At 38.1% G+C, this 22410-nt stretch overlaps 2 protein-coding genes across 2 annotated transcripts in view; one reads left to right on the top strand and one right to left on the bottom strand.

The window, feature by feature from the left end:
* The window catches only part of sirt6 (sirtuin 6), a 35944-nt gene extending 17019 nt beyond the window's left edge, over positions 1-18925 (bottom strand). Inside the window, exons 1-3 of the mRNA XM_084119338.1 lie at positions 18705-18925; positions 17561-17688; positions 1634-1816 (exon numbers count right to left, since the gene is read on the bottom strand). Coding sequence (XP_083975464.1) covers positions 1634-1816; positions 17561-17688; positions 18705-18770 — 377 coding nt within the window. The 5' untranslated portion in view covers positions 18771-18925. The remainder of the gene's footprint in view (positions 1-1633; positions 1817-17560; positions 17689-18704) is intronic.
* A 1448-nt stretch (positions 18926-20373) lies between these two features.
* LOC311085978 (CUGBP Elav-like family member 5) overlaps positions 20374-22410 on the top strand; it is a 177858-nt gene continuing 175821 nt past the window's right edge. The window contains exon 1 of the mRNA XM_084118598.1: positions 20374-20868. Within this exon, the coding sequence (XP_083974724.1) occupies positions 20481-20868 (388 nt within the window). The 5' untranslated portion in view covers positions 20374-20480. The remainder of the gene's footprint in view (positions 20869-22410) is intronic.

Genomic DNA, 22410 nt, shown 5'->3' with positions numbered 1-22410 from the left:
TAAAGTGAGTCGAACAAAACCTTTCTTTTTAGTAAACTCTGTGTACACAAACAATGTTCTCAATGCTGGAGTTCATGTGTAGAGCCCCTGGTGATACTTCCAGCACAGTTTCATGTTGTGTCGAGCCGCATTAGTGTTTTAAAAATAGCGATTTTGATGCTATCATAGAAGTGCCCCAAACACTCCCATTCAAAAGGCAATTTGACCTAAAACGAAAATACGGTCAATCTTAAAAGTGGCGTTTCCATGCTAATTATGCTTTTACACGAAAGTTTGACTCTTTGGGTAGATTAACAAAAAGACCCTAGGTTCAATTCTGGCAAGAGTTACCCTTTAATCTAAGCAGTGTTTTTGTACCTCTTTTCAGCAGCTGAGCTTCAATATAATGAAATAAAAAAAGATAACACATTTTTCTATAAGTTGCATTTGTGGGCTGCACTCACTGTGTAGTCAGCTTCCTTAACAGATGACTCTTATGAACCGGTTCTTTTTGGTGACTCAAAAACATGCAGTTTAACCAGTGTAGCCCAGTTCACAAACAAATGGACTGTTTTTTCATTTGTTCGTGAATCAGAACTCCCGGCCTCTTGCCTAACTCAGAGGAGACATCTAACCCCACCCCATTCACAACACTTCTCTTTCTTTATTTTGACCCGTGTTGTGTACCTTAACTATTTTCGCATGACATTTGGATTCTCTGACTGCGCAGCACAATCTCATGGCCACTCCACTCTCATCATGACTTCATTTGCAATAAGACAAAAAAAAAAAAAAAATAGATAGATAGATGGATGACTGATAGATAAATAGATGACTGATAGATGGATGACAGACAGTATTATTAATAAAACGACTCTTCTTTATAATGATAAACCTACTCTAAAGAGCTCAGAGGCATGTAGAATCTGTTGATGTGTTTAAAAGGCAGTGTCTTAGTGCCCTGGATATTGATATTTTGTTATTGGTTTTGTATATATTTTTTTAAACAGTACAGACGATAACTTTGTGGTAATGCAACCGTTTTGCATGATTATGGATGGTCAAGCCATAAATCCACAAGAACTATGCATGGATGCTTTCTTCTGTCGCAACCTCTCACAGTCCTCATGCCACCATAAAACTTTTTCTAAATCAGCACTATAGTTTTTATTTATTTTTATTTCAGTTTTAATATTAGTTACTTTAGTAGTACATCAACTAACTTCAACACAAAAAACAAAAACTGCAAATGTTGGCAACTAAAGCACTAAAAAAATTTTTTTTTTTTTTTTTTTTTTTTTTTTACAATTTAAGACAATAACTCTGATTCAAATTCAAAACATTAATGAAAAATACAATATATGAAGACTGATGGCTTTTAATTAAGTCTGCCTGAATATAACGGGGAATTCATCATGTCAATACATTAACAGCTTCACCTCATCTGCCAGAACAAGACATGCTAATTGCGTTCGCTTACGGGAGGAGAAAATTACAAGAGCTAATCAACATGACACATCTGAAATCACATACAGGACAGAGGTCAAAACTTTAATCAAAACGGTATGAGAGAAAAGTGAAGCCAGCCAATCAGATTGCAGCTTTTGGAGAAAGCTTTAGCCATTTTTGTGTGCAATATCCGCTAGGTTATTACCTGGGGAAGCCGGAGCGCAGGTGAAGGCCGTCTACGTTCTGGCTGATGAGGTATTTGAGGTGTCCTGTCCTCTGCAGCTGTAGCAGAGACATGTGAGTCACGCTGGGACGCGCCTCCTCGAACGTGGTGTTAAAGTGAGGCGTCTCGCCTCTCTCCTCCATCGTCCACACTCCGTTAGGACCTCTGATAATCACACACATCACAAACATGCCTTTGTTGAAATACAGACTCTTGTCCCCAATGTCAGTGAGGAGTAGGACCCATTTAATGCTCAGACAGAATGTACTCCTCACTGAAATGATAAAAACTGAATCTTCCTTGATCATTGGAAATATAGAGCTGAAAAACATACTGTTACTTTCAAAACTTAACGCATATGGGTAAAAACTGCAAACAGATCAACTAAAATCTGTGCACAATGAACACATTAACATACAAACATTAATCTATGAAGTGCATCTATGCTAGCCTACCATTCAAAAGTTTGGCAACAGTTGTTTTTTTTTAAAGGGGTGGTTGAATATGATTTCACTTTTCTAACTTTAGTTAGTGTGTAATGTTGCTGTTTGAGCATAAACAACATCTGCAAAGTTACAATGCTCAAAGTTCAAAGCAAAGGGAGATATTTGCTTTTAAAGAAATTGCTTTTTAAGGACTACAACAAACGGCTGGTAGAGACTACACACATTCCTCCCGGGTTAAAATTTTAAAACCCTAAAATTTCCCTAAAAAACTCCACCCCCGGGAACGCGATTTATAGATTATCAAGACAGAATATGCTAATCAGTGACTAGAAGATAACTACACATAAGCTACATAAATTCATCAACTAACCATTCAGAAATGTCCTGTTGCTTTCTACATGTTGTCACTTCTTCTTGAGTCTCTCCATCATTGTCTGACTTCGGTTTGAACATAAAAGGCTAAAAGTTTTTGAAATTTCTAATGCATGTGTGTGTGAGGTAAAAGAACAAGAGCTCTTAAAGCTCCGCCCACTGTGCCGGGAGCAGCAGCTCATTTGCATTTAAAGGGACAGACACAAAAGGTGCGTTTTTGTTCACTCTCAAAAAGTGACAACTTTAACATGCTATATAAAAATATCTGTGGGGTATTTTGAGCTAAAACTTCACATACACACTCTGGGGACATCAAAGACTTATTTTACATCTTGTGAAAAGGGCATTATATCACCCCTTTAAAGAAATGAATACTTTTATTCAGCAATTGATCAAAAGGGACAGCAAAGACACTAATATTACAAAAGATTTCTTAAGCAGCACAACTGTTTTCAACACTGATAATAATCAGAAATGTTTCAAATCATATTAAAATGATTTCTGAAGGATCACGTGACACTGAAGACTGGAGTAATGATGCTGAAAATTCAGCTTTGCATCACTGACATAACTTATAAAAAACATTAAGTAATATTACAGATCGTAAACTTTTGAACGCTATACTGCATGGTAATAGCAACACCAAAGTCATGGGTTCGAATCCCGGAGAATCAATAAATCAAACCAATAAAATACCATAACTTGAAATGCAATGTAATTTGCATAGAAGCATCTGCCAAATGCATAAAAGTAAATTATTCCAGAATTACAGTGCGTACATGTTTTGTTTTTGGGTGTAAGGTTTGAGAACTCTTAACAATTTTTGTTGCAAGAAACCTTGACTAACTTTATAAGTGAACCTGAGGGGGAAAAATAAAATGATTCCTGATTTCCACAACCCTTGTTCTCCAGTCTGATCCTCCGCTCCCTCTGTGATTCAGTAAGCACTGCTGTGCTGAGCTGATGGGAATCTCAAATGACACAGATGGGGTTTTAGTTATCACGGAGAACAGCAGGAGGTTCCTGTGCTTTATAATGACTACAGATAGAGTTACTAAGAGGAATGACTCAAAAGTTCACTTAAACGAGCACTTGCGGGCAGAAATCTTGCTCTTGTGCACTTGGGAATTTGCATTAACACACACACACACACACACACACACACACACACACACACACACACACACACACACACACACACACACACACACACACACACACACACACACACACACACACACAAAACACCCAATCCTTCTGACATCCAGTTTGCTTTTTCATGCCTTCCTAGTTACACGCATGCACCGGCTTTTCCTGCCTGACTTATCAAAAGTTTCCTGTTCTTACTAAATTTGGATAAGCTCTTACAAGTACTGCATAAACCCCCAACTAAGTCCTAGCCAGGCTTTAGGCTATTGATCAAAGTCTTGTACACACTGCAGCTTATTCTGGCCAAGAACCACCCGCTTAGACAGAAAGAGGGAGTCTGACTGACACGAAAACCGTCAAACAAAGTTAGCTTTTCCTTAATGTGACATTTAGGGGCAGGGAAATCTGAAATCGGATAAAAACCAAGTGGATATACAGTAATATTTATGTCTGCTCAAGGATTTCTAGCTTATCAAGTTTCTAAAATGAAACTTTTGACTGTTTTGTAAAGATTCAATATCACAAACTAACAAATGCAGCGTTTAGTTTTCCCAAAACAGACTGTCAAGTTTTTCTTTTGCCTCACATACCGTAACTAACGGTAAAAATACGTTTCCATTAAATACGATACTTAATCATGAATAACTTAAAGCTGCAATATGTAATTTTTTTCGCTGCTAGGGGTCGTTGCACCTCTTACAATAACAAAGGCGTCGGTTGATGATGCACAAGCGGAATTATGGAACTTGTCGTCATGCCGAAGGATCTAATAATGCTTATGGATGAGTGAATACATTGATGTTTTTAACATGACTGTATGAAGCAGGGCGCGATTGCTAATGAGAGACACAGGGCTGCCAACTCTCACGCATTGAGCGTGAGACTCACGCAATTGACACTTTTCACACGCTCTCACGCCACACATCCATTTTCTCACGCACAGAAAAATTGCGGAGCAAAGAGGTACTTTTAATATTAAACTAATTCTCAGCTCTTAGATTCCGTCAATTTTATTACAAAATTCAGACAAAAATACGTTTGGCACTTGTAAATGTGACGTGACAGATCGCTGAGCGCCTCAGTTCAAGTGCACGTTGAAGTCAAGTGCTCGGTTCGATCATCTGTTACTTTTTTATTTAAAGATGCAGTACAACTTACCGAAAGTATACATAATATCGACCAATTAGTGTTTTTCAACCACGGAAAGAGGTCAATATAACAGCAGGAGAACAATTATGTCACATAACGTTACATTTACCTCAGGAAAGCCATTTAATGACCATAGCATGTTAATTGAATAGAAAAAATAGCTAGAGAGGAGATTTTGCTGAGCACTATATTACATATTTATGATATTTTTACTTATGTCATTAAATAATTGTTATTATAACAAAAACTGCATTATATTTAATTTAATTTGTTATTTGTAACCTTAAATAATACCAGCAGATTGGGCCCTCTATGTTTACAGCATTAGGTGAGATTATTTTTTTTAATAAAATTTAAAATAAACATGTATCCAAATTAGACAATATAATATTGAATAAAAATCGGAATCAAATCACAAGAATGAAATTGAAATCTTGAAATTTTTGTCAAGCAATAATAAAAACTGTATCCTACCAGTCACTGTACAATGTAAACATTGTAACATGTTATCACTAAACTTCAAAAAATTCTATTTAGTTACCAAATGTTTTGACAATCACAATTACACTTATTGTGATGCAATATTTGTTTTTACATACACACAGCGGTGCGCCGTAGGACAGGTTAGTGTTGATGAGCCGCTAACAAAGTAATCTATTCACATAATGTTCTCTCTTTTAAAATGTAAGCGAGTGTAAATGTCAGGATTATCAGGTAAGTCTGTCAGGTAAAAGAGCTTATTGATGCAGTTCAATCGGTCTGCTATTTCACTCCAACAGTTACTCCTGATCGGAGGCTTCTGTAAATATTTAGTTTATACGTAGAGTGATGCTTCAACTAAGTTTAATGGTGCAACGCAAAAATATTTAGTAGTGCTTAAGTTGTAACTTAGTGCCCATTTACGTCATAACTAGGCTAAGTTGTAACTTACACACAGCTGGTGCAACCGGCCCCTGTTTATTAAAATATGAAGCAGCACGACTGTTTTCAACACTGATAATAATAAAAAAATGTTTCTTGAGAAGCAAATCAGCATATTAGAATGATTTCTGAAGGATCATGTGACACTGAAGACTGGAGAAATTATGCTGAAATATTATTCAATTGTAATATTTAAAAAATATTATTCTACTGTAGCCTGGAAATCCAGACCTAAATCCTAAAGATTAATGGTCTGGCATCGACTAATGAAAATCGGCCAGCTCGAGGGGCGGCACCAAGCATGCATTTGAAAATCTCACTGCACGCAATTGGATAACACTACGACCAATCACAACAAGTTATCGCTTAGCTACCAGCGGAGCTAACTGGTAGATTAGACTCTTGCCGTATCCGGTCGGCAAAACAGCAAAAAAGCCCTTCTTGCAAAGGAAGGATTCGAGCGCCGTCTTCTGTTCCTCTTTTAGAGAAAAAGGCAAGTCTGTAGCGGCCAAAGCCGTTTCAAACAACTGGTGTTCATTCATATAGACCAGGTTGAAATCACAAAAATGTGCCTAAATAAAAATCCTCAGGCATTTTTGAGTAAAAGTTGGCAAATAGACTATTCTAGGGGTATTTTTTATGCTGAATCCATTTTTGCTGTTTGCCAAGCTGTATCTCTTACATGAAACTCAGTAGAGTGCAAAATCCAAGATGACCGCCTCATACGCCAAAATGAGCAAATTTCTCAGCACTGGCTCAAAGATAAACTGTTTTTATTGTGCTATAGCATTTATTGAGTAAAGGAAACAAACAGAATAGTCAGAACAAGTTAGTCATTCTGTCTTACAATATTTCTGGTAAACACTGACTTGTAATTTTGTGTATTTGAGTATGTCCATGTAAGAACATCAACATCATGCTGGTGGCAGCAAAAGGCCTATATCTTAAACCATCATCCTATTACATTATGTTAAGAGTTTTTATTACTTTTCAACATTTACATGTCCATGCCCTAAAACTGTATTCTGGACAAATGTGGGCAAAATAATTTTGATTTATTTTAAAAAAATACTTCCCTTGATCTGAGCGGTACAAGACTTGGCTAATTTTCCTAAGTTTGCCTCCTGAACACACACAATTTTTTTTTTACTCAATTCTACAATGTTAAGTGGGTGAAAAAAAAAAACTCCTTAATCTTGTATTTGGGTCAAAAATGGGCACCCATAGAAATGAATGGGAAAAACTGTAATTTAGAGCATTCTTCTTGTTTTTTTTGTAAAAATAAATCAATAGATCCATATCTAACAATGCATATCTAACATACACACAAATGAAGGGCTGATCCTGTACAACATTCTCATCATGGCAAAAACTCACACTCAAAAAAAAAAAGCATAATTTACATAGAAAATATGGTACTTTTTGAAGTAAATAAATTCAAAAATACCCCCAAAATAAAAAAACTCACCATAAATTGATAGACAAAATTTTATCGAAGACAGTGATATAACATTTATAATAAATAAAAAATAGGATCACATCTGAGTCCTCTGTGCCCACATTTGTCCACAATTACAGAATTAAGGGCTATAAAGTGAATACGGTTTGAGGGCTACACAAGTTTAAGGACTTAAATTTAACCAAACTAAATTCTCTTTTGGTTTATTTATGAAAAAGATATTCTCAGAAAGATTGGTTGTAAATATTAAGAATTGAGACAAATTAACAAATTACCAAACCATATCACGGTAATGTGTCACACCACTAACATTAGCTTTGAACAGATAAAGGAAATAAACACAGTAAACTTGGCCTAAAATTACCTTATAAAGTTGGACATAACATTAGCTGAATAATAACTAAAACATGAACTGCATGGCATATAAAATGTAATGTTATTTAAACAATGGTACAACAAGATTCTCCAATATGATCACACCAACACAGAGCAGTGCTCTTATTCAGTTCAGCAAATGCTACATTCTGCATCACTTGTCTTGCACTTGCATGCAGCAGAGCAACGCAGATGAGACTTTTTACATTTACATCGTGCACTCATACATCTTAAGGGCGCATTTGCAGCTGATCAATTCCAAACAGTAGTCTGACTAACCGAGGTTACGTTAGGTAACCAAGTACGTTCTCTTATGAGAGGTTCTCTCGTATTGCGTAAGTTGCTTACGCTACGGGAACCCCTTGTCAACGCTGTGCGCGCCGAGCATCCACTGCATGAGACCCAGGGAAGCCCGGGGAACACAAAACATGTGGGAAACAGGCGGCCAGCAACGCGGGCCAGCACATGTACATAAGCACTTCATAGGGAAATACAGAGCGGCTCCGCCGGTCTATGTATAGAGAATATCGCCCTTAGTACAGCTCAACCAGAAGAGCTAATAGTCACGTCAGAGTAGCCTGCACACGAACAAACTGGGCAGAACATACACACCACTTAGACTGATAAAAGTCTAGCCTGCAAGGCGGGAACTTCCAGGTTATAAAACTTAACAAATGTAGAGGGGGAGGCCCAGCCTGCCGCCATACAAATGTCATGAATAGAAATCCCGCTGGACCAAGCCCACGACGAGGCCATGCCTCTAGTGGAATGGGCCCTGATGCCCATAGGGCACTGCAGGTGTTTGGACGCATAACCTGTTGCGATGAAGGCGGCAGAGCGTGTGATGTAGGCTAAACTCTCAGTGCCCTGACGGGGCATAGGAGGTTTACACCGCCCTCGCTATCGGATGCTGGCAGAGCCGATAGGGAGATGATCTGCGCTCTGAAGGGAGTGCCAATCGCTTTGGGGACGTAACCATGTCTCGGTTTGAGGATGACTTTAGAGTCATTTGGTCCAAACTCGAGACACGCAGGGCTAACGGATACTGTGTGTAGATCCCCCACACGTTTTACTGATGACAGAGCTATCAGAAAAACGGTCTTGAGCGAAAGGTATTTTAGGTCCACGGATTCTAACGGTTCAAAGGGAAATACTTTCAGGGCCTCTAGGACCAAAGAAAGATCCCAAATAGGAACCGAAGGGGGTCGCGGGGGGTTCATCCTCCTGGCTCCTCTAAGGAAGCGGATGATGAGTTCGTTCCTTCCTATCGCGCGGCCGTGCGTCGACTCTGCGAACGCTGCAATAGCCGCAACGCAAACTTTGAGCATGGAAGGGGACCTGCCCTTGTCCAACAGCTCTAGAAGGAAGGAGAGCACCCACGAAACCCCACACGTGCGTGGGTCCAGGCTCTTTGTAGCGCACCATTTGGAGAACACTGACCATTTAGATGCATAGAGTCTTCTCGTAGAAGGAGCTCTAGACTGCGTGATCATGTTCACGACCCCTTCTGGCAAAGCAACGGTTATTCGTTGATTATCCACGCATGCAGAGACCAGCGCTCTGGATGGGGATACCGCGAACGCATAGCACAAGCGGTGCCAGACCACGTGCTGTTCTGTGTTCTGAACAAGAAGCACTCTGTCAATTGCTTCTCTGTGTTGAGGATCGTGAAGCTTGCCTCTACTTTGTGCAGCTGCTTTTAGTGTCAAAAGGCCTTGTTCTGTCGCATTGTATAGCTTATCTTTCTTGGATTCTTGGCATATAATGCAAGTATCCAATGACATTGACCCGTCAGGCTTCAAACTACACACAGCTTCCATAATTGGTGATCTTATAATCTGACCAACTTCATGGGTACAATTCCACAACTGGAAATATATTGTGTTGGTTCATGTCGCTCTTTGGATATAAAAATTCATTCTGATGAAAAATACGATGTGTGGAAATAACTGCAGAAAGTAATAGAAAGTAGAAAGTAGAATAAAAAACCTCTTGGATAACTCTGAACTCAATTCACACACTTTGATCCAAAGACAATAGTATGCATGTGACTCCAAACAAATGACTCTCGCATTTTAGATATTCTGTTTGTCCATTTGAAATAAGGAGAAAAACAGATATTTTCATGACTACAATGAGAAATAATGCAATTATCATTGTCACATACAAGTATCTTAATTCCCACCTACATAAACTTTCTCGTTAATTGATGTCGTGCATGATGTAAAGTTTATAAATATAGAATTTCCTGACATTTTAGAGGTCATCTTGAAGTTTGCGCTCTACTGAGTTTCACATAAGAGATACAGCTTGGCAAACAACAAAAATGGCTTCAGCAGAAAAAATACCCTTAGAAAAGTCTGTTTGCCAACTTTTACTAAAAAATGCCCAAGGGTGTCACATTATCTGAAAATCGACCTAGTCTAATAGCCATCTTGCAATGTTTACTAATGACTTTGACGTCACAGCGCTGTCATCTTCTGTTTAACTCGCCTCTGGACCGCCTATATCAGATAACCCGATGTGATTGGTGCAGCTCAGTTACAAGGGCATATTTAATGAGCATCATTACTCGATGCCAGAGTAAACTCGCTGAGCAAATGCTCTCACGAGAACTCTGGATTTCCAGGGTAATTTTACTGTATTTTTTATCAAAGAAATGCAGCTTCGGTGAGCATAAGAGACTTTCAAAAACATAAAAAAATGATCTCAAACTGTTACTTTAAAAAACTTTAAACTTCTACTTTTTTTTAATTACATCTAGTTTTGATTGAAAAAAAAGCAGGGGCTTTCAGCTAAATAACTCAACACTGCTGCAATTGCCGGATGCCTTTACTCATGACTTGCAGTCTATGCTTACAGTGCATTCAAACGACACATTTCATCAGTAGGAATGTCCCTTAGGAAATAAACTCCCGTTGCATTCCACTGACAAATCTATTTAGGATCAGAAGACATGAGGTGAATAAATGGTGACAGAATTGTAAATTATATTAAGTGAACTATTGGCTTAAGTGTCATATGTGCTCCTGACAGGCAGGCAGGCAGAGCCCTATTTGCACCTATAGAAGCATCTCCTCTGAAAATAGTCTGTCAACAAGATTTGATAGACAAGTGTTCTCATGAAAATTTCATATAAGACGCTTCACATACATTCCCTCTGGTAACGAGTCAGACGAGCCGGTGGAATAACAAAGAGGGGAAAAAAGGAAAACCAGCTAGGTTAAAGGAGAATAAATGTAAGAAGCGTCACTCAACATAACGTCAGCATCTTCTAAAATTAAAACCCCTGCACAGGGTGTTAGCAAAATGACAAACTAGATGAAGGGTGAATCCAATTAAATCACCATTAAATTCATGAGACCATTAAAAATTTGTGCATCAAACACAAATCTGAAAGTAAACCCAAGTGAATTGAGGTCAACTCGGATCAGCAGCTTGGAAAAGCACTGCAAACACACACACGCACGCACACACACACACACTCACTCATAATGAACACGCAAGTTTAATAAATACATATTTTGCATACGAAATTAATGCTATTTCTTCATTATCGCAATGTAAAAAAAACAATGTATACATTAACTTGACATGTTAATTGGTAAAGCACAACTGCATCTGGACAGACACAATTTCACATTACTGTAAAAAGTCATGAGCATCAAAGGAAAATTATTATTGAGAATAATGAGAATTACTAACAAACAAGCAAAACATTCAGACACAATGACAATCGCTGCGTCTCATTTTGAAGGCTGAGTCCTCCGGAGGTCTCATTAGTCAGCCCTCATATGTCAAAGATGTCTCATTTCAGAAAGGTAACCATTATAAAATTGATCGTTATTTCTTGTGAAGCGTAAATTGCTGTAATTTCTTTATGACTTTGGAATCGTAATGGTTATTTTACTGAAATGAGGGAGCCTCAAGCGACTGACAAATGAGACCTCCGGAGGACTCAGCCTTGGAAATGAGACACAGAAACTTACAACACAAATGTCACAGTGCAATAAAATCTTAATGGCTGATGAAGTAGTTCTGGTAACACTTTATTTTACAGTGTCCTTGATACATATGATACATGTACTTACCATAGTAATAACAATAAATTATGCATAATTACATGCAACTAATCCTAATCCTACCCTAACCCTATAGTAAGTGCATGTAGTTGCTTAATATTACTCAGTACTTAAATATATAATTACACTGTAACAATGACACCTTAAAATAATAATAGTTAATAGTTAGTTATAATAATAGTTCTTTGTTGATTCTGGGGTATAATATAAGCCAGATGTTCTTAATGAGAGTCCCCCAAATGTGAGTACAGAATATATTGCTAAAGTAGATTAAAAAGTTTGTCGAGACAAACTTTAAGTTGGCTTGAGAAAGTTTGGACCAGAAAGTTTGAAGAAGTAGTTTAAAGTTGTTTAAAGTTTAAATTAGTTTGAAGTTTAAAGTAGTTTAAAGTAGTTTAAAGTTTAAAAGTTGCTAGGGTGTTTCTAGTGGGTTGCTAAGCTGTTCTGGGTGGTTTCTAGGTGGTTGCTAAGGTATTCTGGGTGGTTGCTATGGTGTTGCTAAAACAAATTACATAAACTTCTAATGATTTATAGAAGTACTTAGGCCTACTTACATAGATCCAATCAAAACAACCCTTCCATATGCTCCCACTTAGGCATGTAGATATGATAAAGCAAGAGTGCTCATCTTTGCATCAGTCCGAGCTGATCAATTATGTGATGTGAAACTGGAAGATTTAATATAAAATAGAAAAGAAGCACTAAGATGTACAGCGAAAGGCTTCATTTAGAAACTGCCCAAGAGCTTTCTACGGAGATACTGAGACCAGAATTATTGTTCGGTTGTTATCCAATTAATTTTCATCATTGTGTCAACTTAAAATTTAAAGTTGGACTGTCCTTTTACAAAAACATAACTGATATAAGTTGTGGATCCGAGTTCAATAAGCGTGTATTAAGTCGAGCATTAACATCACATAATAGTGAAAATTCTTAATTTGTCTAACTTTGTTAAACAAACTAAAAACTTCTAGACACCAAAACAAGTTGAATATGCTCATTAAAAATGGAAGAAACTTCAAAGAAGAGAACATAATCACTTTAATGGTGACTTGAACTTTTACAACAAGATAAAAAAACAACTACATAGAGCTAAACAGTCTATTAAAGGTAGGGTAGGCAATCTTCTATTATTGATTGGTATCAGGATGTGAAGAGAGTTTCAACCAGTATAACAAAAAGTGTTTATGAAAAACATTGCCTACCCTACCTTTAAGTGTGAATAGGTCAAGTTAAGTCACCTTTATTTATATAGTGCTTTTTACAATACAGATTGTTTCAAAGCAGCTAATGATCAATGATGCAAACAATTCTGCTGTAAAACAGCTCTAAAACAACAACAGTGTCATTGTTAAATTTAAAGCAACACCAAATAACTTTTCCTCGTCGTTCCCCCTACAGGTTGGAAGCGGAATTGTCCATTACCGCTGTCGTAAATAATTTAGCCTACCGTCGCACGCACGCTCACTGTTTATCCAGCACCGGCTTTCGAATGAACGATGTCCACAGACAAGGTAGAGTATGTTGCATGATTTTATGAAAGTATGATGTATTGCAACATCAGAAACGAAGAAAAACAAAATAATGACTATTGTAACGCTTGCCGTAAAGCAAGTCAAATTTGTAGTTTCTTATGTCTCATTCGAACTACAGAAACGCTACCCGATCTGGCAAACTTGCATAGTGCGGTTATAGCCGATATAGGGCCGCAAAGCGAATGAAGAAGTGCCGCTCACCCTGTTACGACTTGATGAGCCACTGAAACGAGTTTGGAAACATTATTTTAAGGTAAAAAATAATCTTTAGTGTTGCTTTAAGTCATTTCAGTGATGATTCAATTTAGTTCAATAACTGTGTAAAGTCCCTCAATTATTAATTCCTAAATGTTTTCCTTACCCATTTAATCCCACCGGTCACAAAAGTGACCGTAAAAAAATGTTTCATTTCTAAGGCTATAAAAATGTTACTAAATGATCTATCAATGCATTTCCAGCAGATATTGAAATAATAAAGGGTCTCAATGAAATATGTGCAGTGTCGCATGTTTACTGTAAATTGTCACATGACCAGAGCTGTTTACTTCCTGTTTGCGCCAAGAGAAGAGGATGGCAGCAAGAAAGCTCCCAAAGAATATGTTAGTAAAGTATGTTAACATAAAGATAGGACATAGACTTTTTTTAATGTGGTCATAGCACTCACAAACATGTCAACGGCAACAATAGTGACCGGTAGTGTAACCCATTGTATCTACATGCTAATACACATAGGCTGACTGTTCTACCTTACTTTCTGCTGCTACCTAACTTTCTACCTAATTTTACACACAGACACACACACAGACACAAACACGCATGCACGCACACACACACACAGAAACACACACACAAAAACACACACACAAAAACACACACACAAACACACTGCACAGGTCAAAAACACACACACAAACACACTGCACAGGTCAAATATACCTATATTCAGTCTGTCCAATGGTTGATACAACACACACAAACACACACACAAAAAAACACACACACAAACACACTGCAAAGGTCAAACAGACCTATATTCAGACTGTCCAATGGTTGAAAGAACACACACAAACACACACACACAGAAACACACACACACAAACACACACACACAAACACACACACAGAGAAACACACACACACACACACACACACACACACACACACACACAGAGAAACACACACACAAACACACTGCACAGGTCAAATAGACCTATTCAGTCTGTCCAATGGTTGATACAACACACACAGACACACACACACTGCACAGGTCAAATAGACCTATTCAGTCTGTCCAATGGTTGATACAACACACACACACAGACACACACACAAACAAACGGACACACACACACACACAGAAACACACGCGCGCACGCGCGCGCACACACACACACACACACACACACACACACACACACACACACACACACACAGAAACACACACACAAAAACACTGCACAGGTCAAATAGACCTATATTCAGTCTGTCCAGTGGTTGATACAACACACACACACACACACACACACACACACACACACACAGAAACACACACAAAAACACACTGCACAGGTCAAATAGACCTATATTCAGTCTGTCCAATGGTTGATACAACACACACACACAAACACACAAACACACACACACACACACAAACACACAAACACACAAACACACACACACACACACACACACACACAGACTATTCAGTCTGTCCAATGGTTGATACAACACAGTATCCCACCGGTCACAATTGTGACCGATCATATAACACACTTTTTCACACACTTTTCCATGAAAATTTCTAAAAATTATGATTGATTGTTTCAAAGGGATACTAATGACACTTGATTTGGATATTTTTGTGTCTGGGAAAAATTTGGGATTAAACGGGTTAATTATAATTAATTATATTATTAATATAATTATTCTAAATGATATGATTCTAATCTATTATTAATAAGAAATAGTTGTCATCATGCTTGGACCAAAAATACAAATTATTCAAGTTGAATGATGACCTCCTACATTTGACTAAATGTGGGGTTTACAAAAGATTAAAACATTCATTGTTGGATATTTCTGCTTCACATTCTCAAAAACTGTGATCTGTATGCACTATATACTGTGCAGTATGCAAATATTCCAGACACAGCCTAAGATGTGAATGAGAGTTTCAGCTGTTATTGATACTAAAACTTCATATCTCCCTCTAGTGGTTTACTGTGATTCTGGCGGAAAATTATAACACGCTAATTTGATCTCCTTTGAGGCCAAATTAATGTGGAATTTCAGGGCTTTTTTTCATTACTATTGCATAAGTGGGTTGTATCTGTACAGTAAACAAAAAGAGCAAACACACAAACTGAACAGCAAAGACATATGGAAATAAATATACAACAAAAGCTTTATTTCTGGCTCAGAAAACCATGGTTTTGATGATCTCTGAAGGACTACATCCATAGGATTACCTTCTACTGGGCTGCCAGAAGATTAGGAATATAGCTGGAAAACATAAATGCATCACTGCCCATTGGATTTATCTCAGTTGATGGCATTGCGTGGAGAATACCTATAACATTTTAGTCCTGACTTTAAAGAGACAGTGAACATATTCAAGTTTACATGACGATTCAAGTGCACTGCTCTTAAAGGGTTAGTTCACCCATAAATAAACATTCTGTAATCATTTACTCACTCACGTTACAAATCCATATGACTTTCGTTAATCTTCAGAACACAAAGGAAGGTATTTTTAATGAAATTAAAGAGATTTCTGTTTTTCCACTGAAAGTTTATTCCCCCAAAATGTAAAATAAATCCATATGAATTGAGCAGTTTAATCCAAGTCTTCTGAAGAGACACGATATCTTAAAGGGTTAGTTCACCCAAAAATGAAAATTATGTCATTAATGACTCACCCTCATGTCACTCCAAACCCGTAAGACCTCCGTTTCTCTTCCATCCGCGTTCACGAGTCCACATTGACGCTGCTGACGTAAGACGCTGCTGACGTGTTATCTGGTGCGTCAATGTGGACTCGGATGGAAAACAGACCGGAAGAGAATACAATGTTGAATAAAGTCGTAGTTTTTGTTAATTTTGGACCAAAATGTATTTTCGATGCTTCAAAACATTCTAAATAACCCACTGATGTCACATGGACTACTTGGATGATGTCTTTATTACCTTTATGGACGTGAACAGTGACACGTCCATTGACTTACAATGGAGGGACAGAAAGCTCTCGGAATAAATCTAAAATATCTTAAGATGTCTTCAGAAGAGAAACGGAGGTCTTACGGGTTTGGAGTGACATGAGGGTGAGTCATTAATGACATCATTTTCATTTTTGGGTGAACTAACCCTTTAATAAAGAGTTTAGGCTTTTATCCACAATTAAATATTGATAAGCATTCAATAATAGTAAATGTAAGCTCAACCAATGAGGTTCATTTTCGCAAGTCACAAAAGCTTCCGCAAAAACTAGTGAAGTTTGTTCTTGTGCACCAAGCGAGTATGGTTGAGCTTCTGTTTATGTTCGCTGATCAATGCTTATATGTAAAAAAAAGTCTAAATTAATAATTTTGTTCACAGTTTTTTGGTAAACTGACTTTCAATGGAGGGACAGAAATCTCTCAGATTTGATTAAAAATATCTTAATAAGTGTTTTCGGGGGTGAACGGAAATCTTACGGGTTTGGAACAACATGAGAGTGAGTAATTAATGACAGAATTTTTATTTTCAGGTGAACTATCCCTTTAAGAATTTTTATGTGCATTTAGTACATAAAACAAGACTTGAAAGCTAATGAAGTCGAAGGAGTAGCTGAAAATCATACACAAATTGTATGGCTTCAGATGACATATAAAGCAACAAAAAAATTACACTGACTACTTTTTTGTCCATTTTGGTGCTTGACAGCTAGTCAACAACATACACGCATTCAAAAGAGCAGTTTGGAGCGCCCTCTATCATAACACAGATGAAAAGCAAAAACATTCTACACTAGCTTCCCCACACAAAAACAACAACAACCTATGATCCCATTAAAAGATGATTTTGTTTTTAGACTTTTGAAAATAACATTAATGCAAGAATTGGTCACCCTCTGCGAGTTGTGTGAAGCATAGATAAAAAACATAGGTGACTCATTAGTGGCTTTCTACGAGCTGCTATAGGTAACCTGTCCGCCATATTGGAATGGCCAAAAGACCCGTGCAAGAGCATTCAACAGCAGGGTTAACTGAGCGTATGCAACCGTAGTTAGATGCATGTGTAAAAGGTTATTCCATTTATTCTGGAACTTAAATCTACACAATATTGTGGCATCATTAATTCTTATTGTGAGCAACGATGCGCTGACCGTTCCAAGATGGTGGGCAAATGTGAAATTATGTATTCATATCTATGATGAAGAGTACCTGAAGTCCGGGATCCCGGTGGATGTGCTGATTCCAGCTCCTGAATGGACCACCATGTACTGCGACTCCTTGATCCACTGGGCCAGTGTCTCCACTTTAGTCTTCAACTCCTCTGGGCTGTCAAACACCTGCAAACATACACACACAAACAAATACAGAAGTGTTACTGAGTGGTGTCACATAAACAAATGTAGATAGACTGCTTCAAATTATGTTTATCATATGATATAGTGCACTATTATACTGTAGGCCTAATTTTAATTAGCTCTTTTAAGGCTCGTTCACATCAAGAACGAGAACTATAAAGATTACTATATTAGCGTCCACAACAGAGGACGATATCGTTGTGTTTATTCTAAGCGCGTGCTCGTCTGCCGCTTTAAATGCTCGAGCTCGTTACAGCAGGATGGATTCTGATTGGCTGTTAATGTTTTTAGAGTTTATCGACTTAATTAATAAAATCGTTCTGAAAGTGATTCCAACGATATCGTTTCTCTGATTGTGCCATTATCGTTATAGCTGTCGTGTGAACTCGGCTAATCTTCAATATTGAGAACGATTTTTAAAACTATATCTTTATCGTCATTGGTGTGAACGGGCCTTTCATCTTTATTGTATTTAGAAAAAAAGTATGCATGTGTGTATATGTATATATATATATATATAGGCCTATACACATTTGAGCTATTATCAAATTATATTATATAAATATTATATACACTTGACTTGACATTAACGCGATATGTTGCTTGGCAACCATAAACAGCAGTACAGTCGGGCTAGCGAACTGTTAGGCTAACTTACCTGGTAATTATTAAAAGCAAAATTAACCACAGGTGACTTTTATCATAATGCCGTTTGCACTTCACTGTGGCAAAAATTACACACGAGCTCTCATTTCTTTACTATTACCGTCTTAATTAATTCACTAACATTAACTGCTGAATGTTTTTGTCCAGTGTTATTTGGAAGCTATGAAGTTATGAAGCATAGGCAACAATGGTCATACCCACGTGTGTCTAAAACAGTTTTCAGTGCAGAATACGAGTACATTTCAGAAAGCAAACAGCGAATTTGACGCTAATGTGCACTAAATAAAGCTAATTCTAGCTAGCCTGCTAACAGCAATACATGTAAAGATCACCTCCGGGAGGCCGCAGATTCCTTTATCCGCATATGGAGAAAGTCCCGCGGCGTAATTCACCGACATGGCTAACTTTCTGATTAATGTAAGCTAAAATGTATCAGTAAAAGCAAGCGTTTTTCTGTCCTTCCGTTCAATCGGTTCTGTGTGTTGGTCCTCCGTGTGACGTCACGTGTGTGTGTGTGTGTACTGCGTGAGTGCTGCTGTGCAAATGCTGGATTACGTCAGTGAGATTGTGTGCAGGACAGGTGGTGGATCTACTATAATAGGTCCTCATGATAAACCCAAAAGACCCTTGTTCCAAATATATGTTGATTTGTGATTTCATATTAGGGTCTTTTTTTAAAAGATTATTATTGTTTAAAAAAAGCTCCCTTTGTCCCCAGTTGATAGGATATCTAAATTAAGGCCTAGTCATAAGGAGAGCGGGGCACAACCTAACTTTTTAGTATTTATTTTTTCCCACATTAATTTCCCACATGTCTAGTAGGCTACAATTAGGCCTATGTGGTTTTGTTTTAATAATACAGTGTATACTTTTTTCTTGATATACCCTGAAAGAATGGAAGTGAAATGTGACAACATGCCCCATAGGTGGGTTTCATTGTAACATGACCATAAGACCATAAAATATTTTTGAGTTTGACAACGAACACACCAGAAAATACAGCTATACAACATAGTTCAAAACATAATAATAATGAATAATTTCTGAACATTGACTCTCAGTCTTTTTTTCACCTTTTTCTCATGTTTTCTTATAAAAGTATAGAATAGCATAGGCTAGCTCTAATAGGGGCTCATTGTAACGCAGTGTGACAACATGCCCCACCTGCACAACTGGGATTTAAACCCTGCTAGTGTCTTCTACTAGTTAGCGAAGCATTAAAGAACAATATCAACTGTTAAATAATATATTGGAGATTCAAATAATATTAGATTTGTCTAATTTAAAATAAACACCAAAAATAGAGATGAAAAATTAACTTAAGAAATTTACTTTTGCTATGGTTAAATAAATGTTCTGAGATATCTTCCAAGGATTTCTGAATTTTTTCCCTATATAGTGTTGATATGGCAACTAGTAAATACACTAAGTTTCGTCATGCTAGCATGAATGGAAGTATTTACAACAAGGGGGTTACAACTAGCCCCATGCCAGGTTGTCCCCCGCTCTCCCCTACCCTGCTAAACAGCATTTCAAATTTAATGACTTCATAACAAATGCCATGAAACTGCTGCTCAGTTGATTTGTTAATTGCCAATTTGTATGATTTCATTTGGGAGACATAAGCATACATTGCTTAAGATACTAAACAAGTGTGTGTATATATATATATTAGTATGTAGTATGATATATATTATAGATAGATAGATAGATAGATAGATAGATAGATAGATAGATAGAAGCATAAAAAAAAATATCTATTAAAAGCATAAAACACAACACAGTTACTAAAATTTGAACGAAAACAGAAAATATATATAAAAAATCTATCTATCTATCTATCTATCTATCTATCTATCTATCTATCTGTGCAGTTGACTATCAGTCGGCAGATGGCGCTACGGGGCCGCGCATGTAAGTCGTGACCGCGCTCTGCTCCCATCTCCTCCTCCTTCTCCCAGGTGCGGGGGGGGGCGTGGGGGGGCGAGCTTGACATGTTTCGAATAGAAAGCGAGCGTCTCGTTTCCAGCTGAGCGCGTACTCTCTCCCGGCGCGTGTGCGTGCGTGTGTATGTTGTTATTATTATCGCGCTCTCCGCCGCGCGCAGAATGGCTAGATTCACCCAGACTGAAGCGAGGAGGCAGCAGCAGCAGCATCAGCATCCTCAGCATCCTCATCCTCAGCCTGCCCACGCCAGCCTGCTCCTCACCGGACCGGGGGCGGTACCGAGCCAGGCAGCGGCACCACTGCTCCTGATCCCGCACCCGCACCAGCCCCAGTACGCGCACATCACCTTCCCCAAGCCCATGAACGGCTCAGAGCCCATCTCCATCCACCCCGACAACGGCACCATGAAAGACCAGGATGCCATCAAGCTCTTTATAGGACAGATCCCGCGCAACCTGGAGGAGAAGGACCTGAAGCCTCTTTTCGAACAGTTTGGAAAGATCCACGAACTGACTGTCCTCAAGGACCGTTACACCGGCATGCACAAAGGTAATGATGCTTTTGAATAGGCTAGGTGTTGAGGGCTTTGGCCACATGGATAACCTTTTTTATGCATTATGAGGTATGTGCTAGGAAAATATGTGTGTTGTGTTTCCTCGTCATTACTGAACGCTGCTTACTTGTAAACATACATTTTCTTCTGTTGCGCATATTTATTCTTTACGCGCAGAGCGCGTTCTTGTTTTTCACTCATACAACACTCTACGATTGCAAATGATTGACATCTGACAGCGTGCGTTAATTGAATTCAAACCTGGCTGTCTCTTTCTGTCTTTTTAAGACTAACAGACTATTTTTCGTCCAATACACTGATGCATTGTGATTTCGTATTTGCCCACCCATATGCGATAGAAAACATACGCGTTCACATTACTGTTTATGAGCGTCATATTTGTTCAGTTGCACGCACATTTGTTCTTTACACACTGTGTGTAGGCTATCCCTGTCTTTATATTTTAACTCATTGTTCTCCCTTATGCACAGTCGGATTGCAACTGATCTCCATGCTGTTAGATGTTGTTCTAATCTAAAGCTCAAAGAAAATCCCATTTTAAAAGAAAATACAATTTCTGTTGTAGGCTACATAGATTTATTAATCATGCACACTGCGTATTCTTGTCCAAGCCACATTTTCCTCTCGTTACCCTCCCTCACAGTATTTTTAAGCACAGTCAGTACAATTGCAACTGATTTTCATCAGCGCATGCTGTCAGATGTCATTCAGACTTACTCTTTTTAGAGTAACATCTATTTCTCATGATGCGTTGTGTTTTTGTGCTGGTTCACCCTGTGCAGCATTATGCAATTTAAGCATGATTGTTTACTTAAAATATAAGCATCGTATTTGTTCTTTTGCACGTATGCATTGCTCATTCCTTATGCACAGTGTGGAGGCTATCTGTGTGCCACATTACAGTCAGTATGACTGCAACTGATTCCCATCAATGCATGCTGTCAGATCAGATGTCATTCAGACTCATCTTGTCTTGACAGATTTCTCTTTTAGAGTAGCATTGTCTATTTTTCATGCAGTACACTAATGCATTGTGTTTCTCTGCTTGTGTTCACCCTGTGTACTGTGTCATGACAATTAAAAGGATGCTGGGTGTACTGTGGTCACTCCCACTTGTGTATCATCTCATATTTTCGTGTGTGCTCGCAGAAGTAGGGCAGTCCCTCTTTGCGCGCAGATGATGCATACTAAGAGCTCCCAGTGTGCCGTGTGAAATGAAACATTTGGTGTGATGTTTCTCATTCACAGCAAAACGTGAACCTTGCATTACACGTTAATTTATGCATTCAAAGAAATCACAAACCCACAAAAGGTTCTGTGCTCCTTTGTTTGGCATTTGAGCATTGCATTTGAGCATGCATGCATTATTTTTTCCAAATTCCCAAACAAAGTCTCATCCAAATGAATACGGCAAGAGGAATTAGGGCATGATGCTTCAAAGTAGGTGGTTTGTCATGGATTCGTGTAATGATTTATTTTTAATTTTTTTAAAGGTGCTTTCTTAAAAATAAAGGTTC

The sequence above is a fragment of the Abramis brama genome (assembly GCF_963993115.1).
Source record: "Abramis brama genome assembly, chromosome: 7".
In the NCBI taxonomy this organism is placed as follows: domain Eukaryota; kingdom Metazoa; phylum Chordata; class Actinopteri; order Cypriniformes; family Leuciscidae; genus Abramis; species Abramis brama.
This window is presented reverse-complemented; position numbering and strand designations above follow the sequence as displayed.